The sequence below is a fragment of the Rhea americana genome, unplaced genomic scaffold (assembly GCF_003343005.1).
Source record: "Rhea americana isolate MKP2758 unplaced genomic scaffold, rheAme1 scaffold_195, whole genome shotgun sequence".
Lineage (NCBI taxonomy): Eukaryota > Metazoa > Chordata > Aves > Rheiformes > Rheidae > Rhea > Rhea americana.
The window spans coordinates 1232983-1252144 of record NW_028186094.1 but is presented as its reverse complement, the minus strand read 5'-3'; the positions used below and the strand labels follow the sequence as shown (position 1 = coordinate 1252144).

The 19162-nt window shown below is 49.0% G+C and overlaps 1 protein-coding gene across 1 annotated transcript; it reads right to left on the bottom strand.

Moving 5' to 3' along the window:
• Positions 1-1313: 1313 nt before the first annotated feature.
• THEMIS2 (thymocyte selection associated family member 2) lies at positions 1314-8364 on the bottom strand. Its single transcript, XM_085302998.1, has 6 exons — positions 8271-8364; positions 4039-4179; positions 3320-3718; positions 1800-2878; positions 1567-1708; positions 1314-1408 (listed from the first exon to the last, which is right to left on the bottom strand). Exons 1-6 carry the CDS (start codon positions 8362-8364, stop codon positions 1314-1316), a joined length of 1950 nt encoding a protein of 649 aa, XP_085159124.1.
• Between the last annotated feature and the right edge of the window lie 10798 nt (positions 8365-19162).

The following is a 19162-nucleotide window of genomic DNA, read 5'->3' as shown; positions in this document are numbered from 1 at the left end:
ATGCCAGGGCAGAATCAGAGTAGGAGAGGACAYCAGTCTAAATCCAGGCTGATACTTGGGCTTGAATGGATGAGAGTCTCTGCAACTTTGTGAGCCTACTCTAGATTCCAGGTGAAGAATGGCATGAACTAAAGAACTGCTGAATATAACACTACCCTTCCTTGGGAGGGGAGAAAAACAGTTTTATCTCAAATAAAATTTAAAATTTATTTTCCATCTTAAAACTGCAGACTTGTTGAGAAATTAGGCCGGAGTGAGAAGTGAGTTTGACTAACACTGAGAAAATGCAGCTTCTGTCTGTTGTTTCTTCATGGAAGGAAGTGGAGTGGAAATGCAGTTGTAAAAATGTGAATCACTGCTTTGGGCCCCGGCTCGAGCAGTTTCCACTGTGCAGAGTACTTTGTAACACCCCTCCCCATGCTGTGTGCTAAGCAGCATCTGAAAATGCTGGCCTCGAACCACATATGTGGAAGTATCCAGCATCCCAAAACTGTAGACCCAGTGTCTGAACTTCATGGTTAGGCACTCCAAAGGAGGCTGACTTCTCAGGAATCCTGCTGCAGTTGCTCAGCATCTTCCCAAATGCACCTACTTCTGGTTCTAAGCTGCTAGGCCTCGAAATRGGCCTGCGTTGGTGTTACTGGTGTCCAAAGTGTGCTTCTGGTCATGCAAAGCAGCAGTCAGATGGATTGCTGTGCCTTAGCTGATGGATACAACGGCATGTGGAGAAAGCCACTGGTGGATGTTTCATGAGCCTCTGGTAGCTCCCAGCAAAGGTAGCACAAGTGACTACAATAAAGGTATTAGTTCTGGAAGTTTTCAATCTGAAATGGGCATAGACATGGCATATCTGCCATTTAGGATCCTATTCAAGCTCCATGCATAAAGTGTCCTGGTGTTAGGAGTTTTATTTCTGGTTTTCAGTAACAGTTTGTGTAGTGGAGCAGAGCAAGATACATGTCCTAAGAGCTTTGGCTGGCATCTCAGTGGTGTCTTGGTGGCTGCTCGGTCCCTAAGATGGGTCCCTGCTCTGTATGCTGGTCCAGTGCAGCTGGAGGGTCCCACCCGTGACAGCTGTAGACAGTGCATAGCACAGCAGCCAGCTGTGGTACAGCAAGGGTATGTATTCTGTGCGTGTACCTGTCTTGTGGGCATACAGAGTGCCCACATTAGAGGGAGAGTGGGGACAATGCATCTGTTACGATGGAGGCAGTTGGAAGCTGCACTGTGGATCCCTTTGGCTGTATTTAGCTTTTGCAAATAAGTTTAATTTAGGAACTAAGAATGTTTAGAGCCTCCCAGAAACTAGAGGTTTAGAAAGGAAACACAGTCTCTATTTTTTGAATTGTCTGTTGAAGATCTTCATCAACTGTTTCATAGTTGTGGTCAAAATCGCTGCTCTCCACACCTAGAAGAGAAGAGTACAGGACTATGTAAATGCACTGTGATGATAAACCATGGCAGATTAAGGTCCATGGTAAAGCCCTGCAGTGGGCTGGGAGGCTTCTGCTGAAGTTTAAATGGCGAGGAGCCATGCAGGGTGTGCAGCAAAGGTGGTAACCTCACCTTTGTCCTTTGGGGCCTTGCTTGACTGGGATGTTCTCTGCAAGTGGAGGTGTGTGCTGTACTCATTCGGGGTACTCTGTGCGATGAACGGGCTTCTTGTTTTCTGGGATAAGGGAGACTTGGGCCCAGCCAGGGGAGGTAGCTGCAGAGAAATGATATAGGCTTTTGACCGAATGCAGAGCCTCGGGAGTAGTGGTGGTGGGTGGATCTGGGGTTTGAGGGTGCCTTCCCACTGGAGCATCATCCCTTCCTCCCGCTCCCTGGGCAGGATCATGCCATACCTTTGCTTTCTCAGGGCCGGTTCTTTTGGTTTTCCTGAGGTCTGCCTTGTCCACAGCCTCCTTCCTCTTGGGGGGCCGTGGTGGAGGGGGAGCTGAACTGCCCGGCAGCTGCTTCAGCAAGTGGTAGTAGAAAGACTCCTTCAGCTCCTCGACCCGTGACCAGTCTGCAGAGGGAGCCTGTGGGTGGGCAGGCTCCTGTGTGAAGAACAGAGACATGTCCAGCCACCCTGGTGGGATCTCAAAGCTCTCGTTTGGCTCCTCACAGAAGCTGCTGACCAAGAAGGGCTCAGTGACACGTGCCTCCAGTCGTAAGGCCGAGAAGGAGCTGAGGATGTCGCGAGCGAGCGAAGGGTCCTTGGCCACCACTTTGACATCGCATGGCAGGGAGAGCTGCTCCAGGATCTCTGTGAGGTTGTACTTCTTGTTCTCACACATCTCTTCCACAAAGCTACCTCCCAGGTCTAGAGGCAGCATCAGCTCTTCACTCTCCTCTCCCTCCTCTTCCTCGCTGCTGCTTCGGTTGCACAGCAGCATGGTGGTGCTGGCACTGGCCTGGAGCAGGCAACGCACTTCCAGCCGATCGCCCACGCTGAGCGAGGGCATGTCCTCCTCGTGGCCCTCACAGTCCTGTGTGACCACCACACGCAAGTGTTGACCGGCCTGCAGGCTGGTGGCCAGCTCGTACACTGTGGTGAACTCCCTGGGGCGCCTCCGAAACCTGCCCTGGTATGTGCTGGAGAGGAGGAAATGGCGGGTGCCCTTGCGAGCCGAGGCGAGGACTTTCCAAGGACAGCCCTTGCCATGGATCTGGATCCGCTGGCCTTTCTGCAAGCGGGGAATCCAGTCGTTCTTGAAGATGGCCAAGGAGCTGGGCCCCTCCAGGATCTCTGCTTGGACAGGGAGGGCTTCCTCCATCTGCAGCAAGTCACTAAGCAGCAGTGGCTTGATAAAATGAATGTGCTGTGCCTCTTCCGTGACATCTTCCACATCCACTTCCAGCGTGGAGGGGATTTTCACCACGTCCTTCCTCACTGCAGGGAGAAGAGACACACTGAAGGCTGTGCTCAGCCTTTCTCTGATTTGTGCCATGCTGTGGAGACTTGCTCAAGTGGAGGGATTGTTGAGTAGGACCAATCCCACCTTGTGCCAGGCACTTTTCTATCACTGTGTCTGCTGCTATCTTGGCTGGCAYTGGGTGTCACAGGCTCCCAGTGCTCCAGGGCTTTAGCTGGGCATTTGGGCAATGCTTTTCTAAGGTCTTTTGGGTAGATAGACCTCTTGTGGGCCGCTTCGGCACTGGCTGTGGGCATCCCCTTTTCTCCCATCCCCAAAGCCCATGGACATGCCCCCAGCACGTGTGCGTGCCAGCTCCCACACAGCAAGGGGCATGCAACTGGCAGCAGCAGTGCTGTGCCACGTCTGCCCCAGCCCACGCACACAGGCACACATCTGGCTCCTGCGGTTGAACTCACGGTGCATGATGGCTTGCACTTCGTAGACGGGGCTGAGGAGGATGGGACACGAGCTCAGCGTGGGGCAGAGCAGGCGTTGTGGCCAGCTGCCCTGCAGCCCCAGCACCTCTTGCAGCGTGAGGTCCTGCTTGCTGCACTCGAAGAACCGACCGCGCAGGGAGAGAGGCAGCCGGAGCCAGTGGTGCTCCCTGTGGCTGCCTGCCGTGCGGACGGCTGCTTTTCTCCCCTGCAGTGCCTCCAGAAAGATGAGCTGTGCCTTGGGAATGAAGTGTCCATCCACAGCAAGGTCAGTGGCCGAAATGAAGCACAAGGGCTGAGCCTCCTGGGCTGCCCGTTTGCTCTGGATCAGCTCCTCCAGGCTTGCATACTGCTGTGGGTCTGGACTGGGCTGGAAGAGACCTACAGAAAGGTGAGGCTGAACTCTCAGATGCTGAGAAAAGCTCCTTGTGGATGATGGCACCCATGTCACATGCTGGAGGAGGGCCCAGCACCCAACATGAGAAGCTGCCCATCAAGGGGAAGAGCTGGGGTAGTACCCTGTAGCCGTTTCGGCATGCAATGTGAATCTGGGAGGAGCAGATGGGATATTAAAGATGAGGTGGGAATGGGAGTTCACAGCCCTTTGCAGAGGGCACAGGGCAGATGGGGCTGGGACATGAGGGGTGCCTGCAGGCCCTGGGTCCTGGCAGCAGTGGGCTGTTGCAGGCAACCTCACTCACCTTTGAAGGTCAGTGGYAGTTCTGTTGTTTTCCCCATCTCCACATCCTCACAAATGACCTTCTGCAGCTTGATGGCAATAATTTTTAGGAAGTCTCCAGTTGATAAACAACATTCGTTGCCTGAGATCTCATACACAGACCCTGTGGGAGAGGACAGGACCATTCAGTGGCTGCTATTGGTCTGAGCAAGAGCCAGACCCACGATGCTGTGGGGCACCCCTGCTCACCCTGCCTCATGCTGCCTCCAGAAAACGTCCAGTGGAGGATGGCTCCCTGCAGCAGGGCCATGGAGTAGTAATGGTCCAGGGCCAGAGCAGAGCTCTATCCTGGGCAGCCCAGCAGGGCTCTGAGTGTTRCTGGGTACCTTTGCAGAACTGTTTAGGTGGCTCCATTTTCAATGCTGGAGCTTTTCTCCTGCTTCCCAGCAGAGCATCCTCTTACCAGCCAGGCTGGAGGAAGTTGGGAGGAGGACAGGGAGCTGTTACCCCGTGGCAGGTGGTGGGCACCCACTGGCTCGCAGCCCCGGGGTGCCATGAGGGAACTCACGTCCCTTATACTGCCTCAGCTGCTATTTTTCAAGCTGATAGGAAATGGGGTTGTTTCTGCTCCACTGACTCATTTCTTGCACAGATGCCACGATAACCTGTGGGCAGAGGTTATCCCAAACCACAGAAGGCCACAAGCTCTGCTGTAGCGTGAGAATGGGGCTGGCTCTGGGTGACCTGGTGGGGTCAAGCACCGTGGAGCACAGCACACCTTGCGCAGAGAGAGCCTCAGCCCCTTTGCGTGGAGCAGGCGGCCAGCGTCCCTTGGGCCAATGTCCAGCCACRGTTAGAAATTTCCCCAAAGAAGATACCTTTAACAGCATTTTTACCAGGTGTTGATCTCTATCACACTTGCCCAAAGATGGACTTTAGACTGGGAGTTTGAATTTTTCTCCATTTTCTCCGTTACTGTTTCATCAGGCTACGGCCCAATGCTCATCACGAGAGGTCTGAGTGTGCTGGATATCGTTACCAAATACCAATCACCCAGTGGCTGGGCCCTGTGCTGTGCTGGGCAGAGCAGACCTTGGCCAGCTGTAATGACATGCTGGAGGCAGCACAGATGTATGGGGCCATCTGTGGCCTGACATCAGTGACAGTTTTTGTCCCTTCTGGGAATTGAAGTAACTGGGTGGTGATTAAGTCTATGAGTCCCAGGCTCCTGCAGGTGTGGACACTTGCATCAAYGCCTTAATTAGCTGTTTGCATGGCTAAACTGTCTCAGAGGTGTCTTGGTAAGCTGTATCTTGGGATCTACCACCCATTTAGCTCTTCCTTGCAGGCAGGAAATACTCTGGAGGGAGTCGGACACAGATAGATAGAGAAGACAAGTCTGTGAATGGCATTGTCTTTCCAGCTGATAGAAGGATCTGCTTTCTGCAGAAGGACCTGCCTGGGTCAAGAAAGTTGTCCCACATAGTGTGGCAGTGCTGCCAGGGCATCGCTTTGGGGACCCCAGAGGCTGAACGTCTCTGAGGGAGCTGGCTCCCGTGCTGGGCGCCCTGCTGCGGCCCATGTCTGCAGCGCCAGGGCAGTGGTGGGGCAAAGGGGCTCCTCCAGCCCCGAAGGATTTCTGAAGGGGGCCAAGGGGATGGGTCTGATGGAGGAATGGGAGGAAAGGATGGTGACCATTTGAGGAAAGGCAGAATTGGTCTGCTGCCTCGGAGATGGGGTTGACAAAAGGTTACCTGAACAAATTGAGTGAGCTGGCAGCTTTGGTGGCCCCACATGCAGTTAGAAAACAAAAACATGGTGTAAATATGAGAGTTTGGAGTCCAGACACTCAGGGCGATGCTGGCAAGGCTGGGTAGGAGGGGTGCACTGAAGGATGGACACACATTTGGAGACCATCTGGGGTCCCTCTCCCACCAGGAGAGGGACAGATGATGCTCCAAGTATTGCCACACCAGCCATCACTTGTCTGCGGAGTGTAGATGGAAACAACAATGTGGGACTACCCTATCGCCTCTGAAACTGCTTTCCAGAGTGGAGGGGGAAACTCAAAGTGCAAGTAAGAAGCGTGGAAAAAATTAAGCAGCAAAAGAGGAATGAAAGCAGGGAGGTTTGAGAAATCATTGCACAGTCTGCAAGCCCTGATCCGCTCCCTGTGTGCTGTGGCTCCATGACGGCATCAAGGGCATTATTGAAAAAGGAAGCAAATATGCAGCCAGATTCTGTCACCTAGAGCATGGTATTGGGGGGATGGGTGCAGAGACCCACGCAACTGCGCACACACGTGGCTTGGTTGACCCTCTTCAATGGCAAGGAGATACTTGAAAAACCTTGAGGAGGGGTCATGCAGTGAGATGTCCCAGCCAGGACTGGTGCTGGAGCAGCCGGGTCTGTGTAGAACCCAGGGATGGTTGCAAGCACTGRCTGGTCCAGCATTGCCCATGCAAATCACATGCTGAGGGATCAGAGAGGCAGGGATGCTCCATATAAAACCTGATCAAGGATGCTGAGGACACGGAAGAGTTCACGGCTGGAAAGCAGCCCAAGAAAGGGCTGAGGACAATAGGCAYTTTGTTTAACATTTTGGGAACTCCACTCTCCACCTAAATTTTTGCTAATCAAAAAAGCTGCTGGAAGCCAGAAATAATATGATTAAGAGCGGCAACAAATAAAGAAGCATTCAAGAAATATTATTGCTGTGCAGGATGGCGTTATCTGCAAGGTGCAACACTGATTARTCCTCAGTGCATTCTAATCTGTCCATGAGATCTAACATCATTTGCCAGCAGCCAAGAGGAGCCCCACAAGAGCTGGCTGAGAAGGTCTTTGCTGAGCCAGTGCTTATTTTTAAAGAATTGGTAATATCAGGAAGCTTGTACAGCCCATATCCTGAAAAGCCTCAGTGCAGCTGACTGTGTAGGAGATCATAAAGGAGAAGAAAAACAATGCAGAAGCATTTAACAGAATCAGTGGCTGGAAGCCAAAATGATGAAATTCAAAGGTTAAATGCAAGCATTGCTTCCAAGCATCAGGAAAGATTCATTGCTTGGTCACTCTGTGAAGAGATGAGAAACATCTGCCCTGGGATGGGCTGTCTTTCTTGAAGCAAGAACTCCTCAGGGTACGATACCGTGTAATAACACCATTCCACAGGAGCAATAGCCCTTTCAGCCCTTCACTCTCTGAATTCATCAARCTGCTACAGAACCTTCTGCAGACCAAATGTCTCCCTCACTGGGATGATGGCCGCTATGTGAAACAGAAAGCACCAGATACCTCACCACCACTACCAGCAATTGCTAAACAAATTAGCTGTTGCTCTTTGAGTGAACAATGACATTTTTACTCATTTAGCCACTCTAAAATGTTATCAAGGCCAAGGGAAGCCTTTGGTAAGCTAAACATCTATCCTGACTGAGCTACAGGAAAACAGAGTTCGATCAACACAACTGCTTTACCTGTTCTTTAAAAGTCAGCGTAACCTAAACAAGTGCTACAAATCCTACGGATTCCAAGGTTAATGATCAGTGTTCATAATAACTATCAGCATTGCTGTTCTGGCTGTGTGCTCCCAGCTCCTACATACTTTTCATTCTGGCTCCATTTCACCATCAGCTTTGCTGCCAGTTGAGGCAGCTCCCTTGGTCAGGACTTCACCTTGACCTAAAACCTGCCCAGTGATATGCGCCAGGAGGAAGCAGAGAGCTGCCGTCCAGATTGTGAAGCTACTGTCTCTGCTCTTGCCCCACTCAGTTCATCAGAGCCAGGAGCCACCCTGTCCCACCATCCTATGGCCACTGAGTGTGCGACTCTGTCTGTGATGGACCCACAGCCAGCGTGTGAGTCACTGCCAGTCACTTTTGGGATGAGAGCTGTGCATGGGATGGAAGACCAGCTTGGATGAGTTTTAGTGCCCCACCACTTCCCTAGAAGCACAATTGCATGTACTGGGGCACTTGGCTGGGTGCTGGATGTAGAAGAGAAGGTCTTYTGCACGCACTTGTGCTTCAAGCAGTTCCTTGGAAGTGGCTGCTTATGCAGCGATTGCGGAAGGATCTGTGCCTCTCCCTGGTCATAGGCATCTGGTGGCAGGGACCCAGGCACTCCTGGGAGCCCTGATGGGGCTTCCACTTTTGAGGTGGGACAAGGGAGCCTGGGTTGCAGCAATGCAGGGGGAGCCAGGAGGTGGCAAAGGCTTTGGGCATAGCTCAGAGGTGGCAGGGACCCAGTACTCACCTTGAAAGTAGACTCCAGAGCAAATCCTGAGGATGCGGGGCAGTACAGCGGGGTTCAGGGAGCAGATGTATTCTTGGAAGGATAGGGGCTCCATGGCAGCACARCTGACCCCTCTGAGGTGTTCTGCTGAGAGTGGAGCTCGTGGGAAGCTGATCTGGTCTCTGCTTTCACTTCTCTGTGCCTCTTACTTCTGCTTTTAGCAGTGGTTAAGTTCTCTCCCAACCAGAGACCTGTGTTGTTGGCAGTTCTTCAGCCTGCATGTACTGAGTGACGTGCTACTGGGACAACCCTCTCCCTGTACCCATTGCTCATCATGGCCAGATGTCTCCCAGCCCTGCCCTGACAGTGCTACTAGGAACTGAGGGTAAGCACAGGCACCCCAGCTTTGCTGCCATCCTGTCCTGGTTGGACCGATGCTTTGGCTTGTCCAGGCCAGGTTGCATCCATTGTGCATCTCCCTATAGGTCAAGCTGAGCCTGTCCATCTGTGACCAAGGCCAGACAGAGCAATGGTGCCCATGGTAGAGGCTAGGCCCRAGGAGAACCATGGCAGAGCTAGTTAGGGGCTGTGCCCAAAGAGCCATCACCCCTTACAAGCACACAGGCACCTCCATTCCTCTCACCTCTGGGCTTTTGGGYCCCAATTACCCCTGCAGCAATATCCCATGCCACCCCAGACTGTGCTGGGCTGGGCATCATGCCCTGGCTTGGCTTTGCTTAGCATGCAGAGGGAGAGAGCAGCATCAGCTGGTTGGGACTGCACATCACTGTGGCAACCTCAGCCCTGGGCTGAGCTGAGCTCCAGGCTGGACAGTAGCATCTGGCTTGCTCTCCCACACAGATGAGCCCCGTTCTTTGCAAAGGAGGTTGAGCACRTTGTCTGTGGCTACAGGTTCCACACACCAGCCCGGTGGGCTGCAGAAATGCTAAAACAGCACTGTTGAAAACTGCTGTTTCTGACCCACCTCATCTTTGTAACAGTTTAACTTTGGCCGATGAATCAAACTTTCAAGCTGCGGGCTAGGAACAGGAGCAGGATGGGCCTTCATGAAGCAATGCTGGAGAAAGATACTTTCAAACAGATGACAGAGATGTCGCTCTGCCTTGACCCTGGCTGGGGAAGTTGGCTGCACTTTACAAGAATTAGTGCATTTCCCGTTATTCAGTCCAGAACAAAATAATCTGAAGAACAGACAATGCTTGAGTGTTGAGATCCCTCCTTCATGAGGCAATTGCAATGTGCAAGGTGTCAGAACAGTGCTGGTGGCAGGGACATCTGGAGGTGTCCACTGCAACTTGCCACTCAGAACTGGACTAGCCTTGGCAGCAGAGCATGTCAGCTGTGGCTTTGTCCATTCTTGAAAACCTCCAAGACTGGCAACATCCCACCTCTTTGGTGACCTGTGCCAGGTGGCCCATCACCGTGCTGGGGAAAAGGTTTCCCTAATGCCCARTCTGAATGTCCCAAACTGGAAATGTGGCCATTGCCTTGTTATCTTGTCTGCCACTACTGGGAAGGAATTGTCTCCAGTGTCTGCATAACTGCCCTTCCAGGAGCTGCAGGCTGTTAATAGATTGCCTTTAGCCTTCTCTTCAACAGACAAAACTAGTCCAGCTCCCCAAACTGCTCYTCATAGGTTGTGTGCCCCCTGACTACCTTGGTAGCCCTCTGCTGGCCTGTCTCCAGTTCCCCCGCATYCCTCTTGAACACTGGACCCAGGGCAGCTTTCCCAGTGTGAATGGCAGGAATAGCTTCCCTTGATCTGCCAGCCRTGTTCTTGCCCTAGTCCAGTATGTGGCTTGCTGTGTTTGTGGTGARAGCACCATACATGCTATAGCAAATACTGTGACCCAGAGCATGGGGGTGGTGGGGAATGAGACCTGCCTTGTAGCAAACCATTTTGGAGAGCCAGCAGGGGCTGAGAAGATGYAGTCTCTGTTCCTCAGCAGGATGGGCTCTCCAAAGCTCTCCAAGGTTCTGCATGGTAGCAGAGAGTGGATGGATGCTGAGCCTGGCCCAGTGAGACACTGCAAAATGTAAAGCTGATCTAGTTAAAAAAAAGGGTTGGGGCTCATAGTGGCTGGGAAGGACCAACACAGCCCCATCCTTAGAAGGTGAGATACTATGGTTTAAAAGTCCCTGAAAAATATGTGAACAAATAATCAAAAAGAAGTATTTCTAAKTACTTGAAAATGGTGAGAACATGAATGGCAGCCTGTGACAGGGCAAAGACCCTTGTAGACAGGGAAACAAAAATGTTCATTATCTAGGCTCTGGCTTATATGGCATTTTCATTAAAAAACTAAGGAATTAGTTCACACAAGATTGTTATGTGCAGAATGTAAAATGATTTGCAACCACATCTCATGAGCGAATAGCAGGGATTATGCATTAAAATGGACAGATGAAGCATGGGGCTCATGGAGTCTGATCTGCGTTCATTTCTCCATGAGAAATATCCATGAGAGGGACCAGAGGGTCTAGGCATTAAGCAGACAGACTCCAGCACACTGCAGGACAGGCTGAAGACTGAGAAGAGTTTGGACAAATGGGCAGAAAGCCTCAAGTGAAAGCTAGGAAGCTGAGCTACAAGAAAGTGCTGAGTGTGCACTGGGAATTACTTGAGSTGGTTGCGGTTTTGTAGGAAGCAGGGGTTATGGCTGGTTATAAACTGAAAGCAAGTCAGCCTACAAGCAAACAGCACCGGGGGACATAGAGCAGGAGTTCAGAAATGAAGCCCACCTGCTCATTGCAGGCTCTAGCAGCCTGACATTTGCTAGAACATTCAAAATCAGTTCAGAGGAGATGGGGCAGCAACAGCCAGCAGGTGYGTCAGAGGCCGAAACATCATCAGGGAACATATAAGCTGCATTTACCAAGCTGCTGCTCAGGGTGAGAACAGCCAGGAAATTATTAAAGTGCTTGAAGACATGCTTCACTCTGCCCATATGTGTGTTCTGCTACCAGTTTGGGGAAAGTGGGAGGGACAGGTGGCAGAAGGAAATCAGTCACAGAAAAATAAGTTTAAAAATAAAAATTAAATATGTTAAAAAAAACCCATAATGATAAAAGGTCACTGAGTAGAGTGAAATGGGCCAGAAAGAAACCCAGAAACCAGAGTAGCCTAACTGAAGAACAAAAACTCTAAGAACAATAAGAACTCTAGTAAAGCCTATGCAATATACATATATTTTATATATCTGTATAGAACACCTCTAAATATCTAAGGTATCTGCTCTGTGCTCAAATTATAATACACCACACAGTTGCTCCCAGGCTCAGCAGCCCTCAATTTAGCATGCAACAAGCTAGTTGTGGTTGCAGAAGACACCAAAGATAGTGCTGGCACTTTGTTGTCTTGACTAAAGTTTCCTCCCAGGTGATGATTCATCTTACAAACAAGTATAGCCAGCACAGAGGAGGCCTGGTGCTACTTGGCTTTCTGAAGTTCTGCACATCTGACACATTTTTGGGGAATGCTGTTGTGAGCTGCTGTTCCAGCTGCCCCCAATTCCTGGGGTGCATGAGCAATACAGGGAAACAAATGCTCAGCGGGGGCACTAACAGGCTGGCTGCAAAGTGCAGCCATGACAGGATGTCTGAGGTCCTGGGATCAACTCGAAAGTCTGCTAACTCTTGCCTGACAGAGGCTTCTAGAAGCAGGTTTCCAGGTTGCCGAGCTCCAGCTGCAAATAGCCAGGCCTTGGCCACAGTGAGTCAGTCAATGAGGAAGGAAGTGGGCAAGAGACACTTCAGGGATGGATAAGATCTGCAAGGAAACAGGAGCAAGAAGAGAAGAGGAAGAGAGGCGTTCAAAACAGCCTAGCCTTGGGGCTAGGCCCGCTCCAACGTGACCTATGGGCTGAGCAGCTCTGCTCTGCAGCCAGCAGTGCCTGCTGTACTCCGTTGATACTGAGCTGTGAGACTCATTTCTTCTAACAACATGCAGAGGAGAGGTGAAGGAGTTTGTTGCTCTGCGGTCACCCTGGAAGCAACTGTAGCAGACCCATGAGGTTTGGAATGTCAGTAGGGAGCAATAGAGCAGCTGGAAGAGGAAGGAGCAGCAAACCTTTGAGGACTCCATCATCCCAAACTCGGGCAAAGCCCGGGGCTGAATAAATGCAAATGAAACTAGTCACACCCAATGTTTTCACTTCCTCCATTCTGCTGCCAGGCTGGTGCCCTTTCGCAAGCTCTGCCTGCAAGGGCAGGGAGGACAGACCAGTCATTACAGGGCCTGCATGTTGCTTCTTTATTTCACACTCAAATCAACACTGGCCCATCCCCTTCTACGTAAAACTGTCATTTCTCCCCTGCAAGCAATCCCCAAACCTCCTTTCCTCACAGCAGGAATTTCCATATTAGTCACATAGATGATACTGATGCTGAGGTTGCTTAGGCTCAGGCTAGACACGTGCTCCATTCATGACAGCAATCTCCACCTCTCTGAATTCAAATTCAGAGATGATCCTGCTCTGCAAGTAACCTCTGCTTTGGTGGCCTCTGCGATGGTAGGACAGCATATACAGAGATGCAACAATCCAGCAAGAGGTGCAGCAGAAGAAATCAAGAGTGCAAAAAGATAATCTGTCCATCTGAGGAAGCCAGAACTAGCTCTTCCCAGATCATTGCCACGGCCAGAGATCTGGATGACCAGTACAGCAGAAAGGCCAACAAAGAGGGAATGTCAATAGTACAGCGGTCTGATGATCGTGTAGTTGGGACAGTCCACATCTGCCTGTTAGGGATCATGGGCGCCTCCCTGCAGTTTTCTGCCCTGTCCTGTGCTATGGCTGACCAGGGCACTTTCTTCCAATACATGATACCCATCCTTAGGCTCTCCAAGGTCAGTGTCTGATACAGGACCCCACTGAGGTCTTCCTGCAGAGGGATCTTTCCACCTGCTTAAGAAAGCCTGGTGCTGATAMACCACTGCAGAGCACAGAACAGGGCAGTGGATGAACCAGAACCATGAGCTTACACTGCTGAAGCTCTAACAAGAGCAAGGAGGAACAGTAGTGGAAACAGGTAACTTGCATCAGAGGATGTTGCCATTTTCTTCCTCATGTTTTAGATCACTAGCAGGAAACCAAATGCAATTGCTTTTTTCCCTCCAGTTTAGTAGTTGCTTGAACAGAACAGAAAAAAAAAAAAAAAACAGTTGTTTACATCACTAACAGAGGCAACAAAACTGCAGCAAGTGGTTTGCAGAAATTCAGATGCTGAATGAGGTGTGAGTAATGGTCTCTACCAGGATTTTGATCGGCAGCAAGAGAATGCAAAGCCTTCATTTAGAGCAAGTGGTGTCCGAGCCAAAACAGTCCAGAGATAACAGAAAAACCTTCAAGCCACTCTAACAGATGGTCATAGTGATTTCAAATGAGGAGAAACCTTTCATTAGCAACTGCCACTGGGCAGAGTAGCTAATACTTTCCACATAGTTTCCTCTTGCAAAAGACAACCTGTACAAAAGTAGCCTTTTTACAAGAGGAAGGTTATCCACCAATTCACATGCTTTTTAAGGAAAAAAAAAAGTTTTCAAGAGGAAGTGATGAGCACTCAGCAAACAACCCCTTTAAGTCACACAAAAGCGTTTTTGTGCTCCTCGACTGATGACTGAGCAAAAGGATGAATAAGCACTGTGTGCAAGGGAGCACTCTTTCTCCAACGTGATGGCTCCTCTGAAACGCTCATGCAGAACACTACCGGTCTTCTGAGGAGGGTTAATCCAGTGCCATCTACTGGCACAGAGAAGGCCACGGAAGGGATGCTCCCAKGCACGGTTTCAGCTTTTGCTGAGCTCTCTGGCAGATCCCACGCGCAGCATCTGACACAGCATTCACAGCTGGTCAGCGCAATGTACAGAGCCTTTTGGCAGCTTGTACTAGCAGAAGACAGGCAGGATTTACTGTACGGTAACAGTCACTGTGTTGTCCCAAAATCTGGGTTCTGTTACCCGGTGTGCAAGCAGCCAATAGACACACAGGGTCGAGATGTTTGTTTATTTCATTGCTGYGCAGAGATGGGGGCTAGGTGGTAAATCCACAAAGCTAGCACCCCTTCTCCCCCTCTCATTCTTGATTTATACACACTTTTCAGAGAGTATTTTATACAAATCTTTCTATTGGTTACAATTTCATTACCTCAGGTAATCGCTCTGCGCTTGCGCTTTCACATTCTTGTTAATTAGCACAGGAAGCGAAGAAGAGGCAGTAACAYCATTATCATGTCATTYCCATCTCATTATTCATTTAGGGGTGTGAAGTTTAATTTCTTAATAAGCCTTAATGAACCTAAGGTCACTTCTGGGTTATTTTGCTGTTTTTGTCTTACCTACCCCTCGCATTCTTCAAAGCGCTGTGGTTTCATCAAGGTTCTTTAGCCGGAACTGGTTAAACTTTGCAGTACTGTTTTTCTCTCTTCCTTGTCCTTGAGTCTTGTTAACTATTTGCAAGGTTTTTCTCACAGTATTTCTCTAACAACTGCACTTGTTGGTTCCTGTTGAACCTGTCCTCTTCACTTAGGACAGATTATCCAAAGTCCTGCGTTTCTCTCGGAAGGATTCAAAGACAATACAGGCTACCTCTCCACTGCTCACCAGAGGTTGTACTCAGCACTGGGCAGAAATTATGGAAGGACAGTTCTGGGCACTACTGAAAGCTTTTCTAGGCCCTGGGCAAATCCTTCAATTGTATCATGCCCTGAACTCTGCTTTGGGATCAGCACTGGAACAGCTGATAGCCAGRCTCTCCACTGCTGCAGCCAGGGCCTTGTGAGCACTGGACATCTTCCACCACTGTGCAAGACTTACCTTGCTGCTCCCCAAGTGCCTCCAGCAGACCCTCAGGGAAGAGGCAATTACACTCTCCCACAGCCCCTATGCTCATATGACAGGTTTCTCAGAGGTACTGGGGAAAAACACCCCTGGTTTCCTCTCCTCCCTCCCAGGGCAACCCACGTGATACCAGAGCTTTTGTTACCGGTTATTTCTGGTCTTCAAATCTCCCATTTGGGCCTGTGGCAGTGATTTTCCTCCTCTGCCATTTTAATCATTGCCGTGGACTTCGGACAGCATCTCCAGGCTYAGACAGACAAGCTGTTTAGCTCTCAGCACCTTTTACTGCAACTCCTGCCTGTAGAGTTTAGTCTCCATTCTCTTCATGCACTTTGTCCAGAAGWAGTAAGTGGAAGACAGATACAGTGACACTTGGATATCCAAGACAGGCAGGGGAACTCAGTGCTGCGAGGGAAAAAAACAGCTCCCATAGAGAAGTCTGTAATAAGCCTTGAGCAGGCCAATTGCAGGTCATAGAGGCATTCATATTACACCATGCAGTAGGTTAATGGAGCAAAATAGCCCACCTGCTCTTCTGGTATCCAGACTCAATTGAGGCAACCTAAGAATTGCCTGAAGAATGACCTGGTCTTACAGGACATCAAATAGACAGCTGGAGTTTTCACAAATTTATAGCAGCCCAAATCCTAAACTTTCGTATGGCTAGATCTGGGGGGCCTGAAATTAAAATATGCTTGGCTAAAGAGGTCAGAGCTGCTCAAACAGAAGAGGGAACTGCGATCTCACACGCAGGGCCTCAGAGAGGCCAGTATGGAAGAGATATGAAATCAGGAGATTTCATAACTGCTGGGATCCAAGCAGCACTGGTCTCGGCTGGGAGCAACTTCACCTCAAAGGTTTGTAACATTTGCTGCAGTGAAGTGCAACCCTTCTCTGACCATTAAACAAACAAGAAGTATCAGAGCTACTTGAGCATCTGAGTTGAAGCAGGCAGTATAGTACCTGGAACTACCTCTCCTGCCAGCTCTTCATGCATTCACAAAGACACTGAATGATCAGAGGAAATCAGCTGTATCTCCTTGCTCTGGAGTCAGAGGTAAATACTGCTGCTTACCCACAAGCAGAAATGTTGCCCCCTTTTTGTTTAGGACCAAGTAGAGGAGGACCACTCCTCTTAGACATGATCTAGAAGCAGATGAGGAACATCAGGCAGGAACTTGACCCACCACAGTGAAAAATGAGTCAGAAGAGGCCCTGCAGCAAGTGATGGCCAGAGCTGCCAGGTTGATCTAGTACTACTGGCCAGTTTCTCAAAAATCAGTGCACATGCTAAGCAGCTTCCCACTTCATTGTGTTGAAAGGTAGTATCTTGACCATGGTAGRTGGATCAGAATGACCAGAGTGGTATTTAGAGCCTATCTTGTACTAAAGACTTTCTCTTCCTCTATCACGTTCTGTAATTCATACTTGTAGAGAGTAATGTAAGACTGTCCCAAATGTGACTGAAACCTTTCACAGACTTACACCAGCACACATAACAAGAGATCGGTATGTACAAGAGGGTAGACAGCATAGTTTTGGGCTCTTCAGCATTTTCTCCCCTCTTAACACTTCTCTAAGGAAGGAAACAGTTCTAGGGGATTCATAGGAAGCAAAAGACAACATCAAAGCAACCATCACTGCTGCCGGAAACCTACTGCTTTTCTAGGACAGGCAAGGCCTCCGAGGAAGGCTGGGGAGCATCAAGGCTAGACATAGTCTCAYGCACTAACCTGATGTCCATATGTGAGGTAGCTCCTATTGCTTAGTGATTACAGGACTTTCCAGAAATGCTAATTTAGAAGATGTGACCTGAAGCACAGGGCAGCCTGCCCTGAGTTGGGCACAATCCTACTTCATCCTCTTCATCTTGCACTAGCGTTGCCCTCCCCAACAGCAGACAGGTAGGTTCTTCTGGCACCACATAGCTGGTGAGAATGAGGAGCTGCTCCTGGTGTTGAATGGAAATTAAAGTAGAAACTTTTTTTTCCTTTGGCTGCTATTGCTAGTTTAGGACAATCAGGGTTTTTGAGTGTAGAGGACTTATTAATTACTCTGTATTRACTGTCTTTGAAACAAACCTCTCAAACAGCCTCTGACCATAGAGCCCAGTAACAGCCATTACAAAGCTCCAGTTTGGCTTTTTCTGAGCCATGTTTTCCAGTCTGCCCCTCTACTGCAGTCTTTCCTCATTACACTGAGTATTTTGAAGCACTTGGTATAGTCACATAAGCACACTTTAAGCAGGAACAGTCACCTGTGCTGTGCTCAAAGCTAGTCCTACTTTTTTAAGAAGCCCCAAGGAGCAGTTATCTCCTCTGCAAAAACAGTCATTCTTTCAGGGACTTCCTCACAGGATTTAACACACAGGTACCTTATCGCAAAGCACACCAGGAATGGAACTACTTCTGCAAGCTCATTGCTAGCTCTTGAGCCTGCTGGATGTTGAATTTTCAGATTTCAAAACCAAAACTGAGATGAGGGGAACAATCTTGTTACAGTGTCAATATGGTCACGGTTTCAAGGAGATGTTCCTGGAAAACACGGCCGTTATTCTTTAGGCCAATCATTCAGCTGCAAACTCTTCTCCACCTTTTATTTCCTATCTTTGCATTCTGCATTGCAGAGTGTAACTTAAGATTATTGGGCAAGTTGCCTCCTTTTTAATACTCCAACAAGAAATTAACAGATGACCACACTTGCATTTAAAACATCAGACCAAAGTTAACTATTTAACCTATTCCAACTGTTTTTACTTGTGTCAGATTAGCAGCTTTCACATAAATTGCGAGGATTCAATTCTCAGCTGAGAGGCAGTAACAAAAACATAACTGACCCAGCTGCTTAAAGTGATCTTGCTGGATTAAAAAGAAACACCAATCTATAACCTATAGTAGTACTAGGTTCAGTACAGTTTGTGGACCTCCACAACCCCACACTGAAGGCACCACAGTTACCTTTAATCAGGTACTAGCTTACTGCTCTTTACAACAGATCTCCCCAGTAAGATTAAGACAGAGTTCAGAAACACGGTGTGAGAAAGGATGGTGCTTTTAGGCTGCCTAAGGCCAGTCCATAGGACAGAGGCAGCAAGCTGGGTGATAGGAAGAGCAAAGCTAGGCTCTGAAGTACAACTTTTCTAGATAGAGGATTCTGCCAAAATTAGATAAACCTTCACTCAGAAAATAAAAGGYAGCTGCTGTTTAAACCACATTGTTAACAAGTGGCAGTGCTGTGTGCAAGTGTAATGCACTGCAGAAGAAGGCAGCAAAACAGTAGGCCACCAGCAAAAGAATTGGAGCAGCTTTAAGAAGTACAGCCTGAGCCAGCCACTAGTGAGACCTGCAGTCATAACTCCAATTTTGCCATGGCACAAGTCTTCAATTAGCCACACACACACACAAAAAGGTATGATCTCAACTGCAGAAGGAGCGTAGGCTGGGAACAAACACACTAAACTCTCCAAACTGGCAAAATCTGCATTTAATTTACAACATAATAAAGGTTACAGGTAAAAAGCTCAACAGAAAAGAGTGAAAAGGCCTATTACATATTACACAAGTGTACAAACTTCTGTACAAAGCCCCTGGATGTTATACTGTCCCCTCTTGTACAGGCCAGCTATGGCCTCTAAGCTCTGAAATAATGAGAGCTTGTACAAATCCAGGGAGGAGAAGAGCTTTAAAAAACAATAAGCAATAAAGCTTCCCTTTCCAAGAAAGAACTTGCAAAGAGCCACTAAGGAAAAAAAAAAAAAAAAGGGGGGGGGGAAGAGAGCAAGAGAGGAAAAGAGGTGGAAAGAGCTAGAGAGAAAGTAAAAATAAAGTCCTGTTCAACTTTGACTTGTCCTAACTAGTCTTATCCTAAAAAATTGCCTTCATAAAACAGACTGGCAGGAAAAGAAAATTTTACATCCTGGAAAAAAAAAAACAAACCTAAAAAAAATCAAGGGAAAAAGATTTGAAGAGTCAGTATGGAGTGACCGGAACATGAATGCCTGAGAACTGAACCATTTTCAATAGCAACCTAAACACAGAGCTGCACAACTATGTCATGG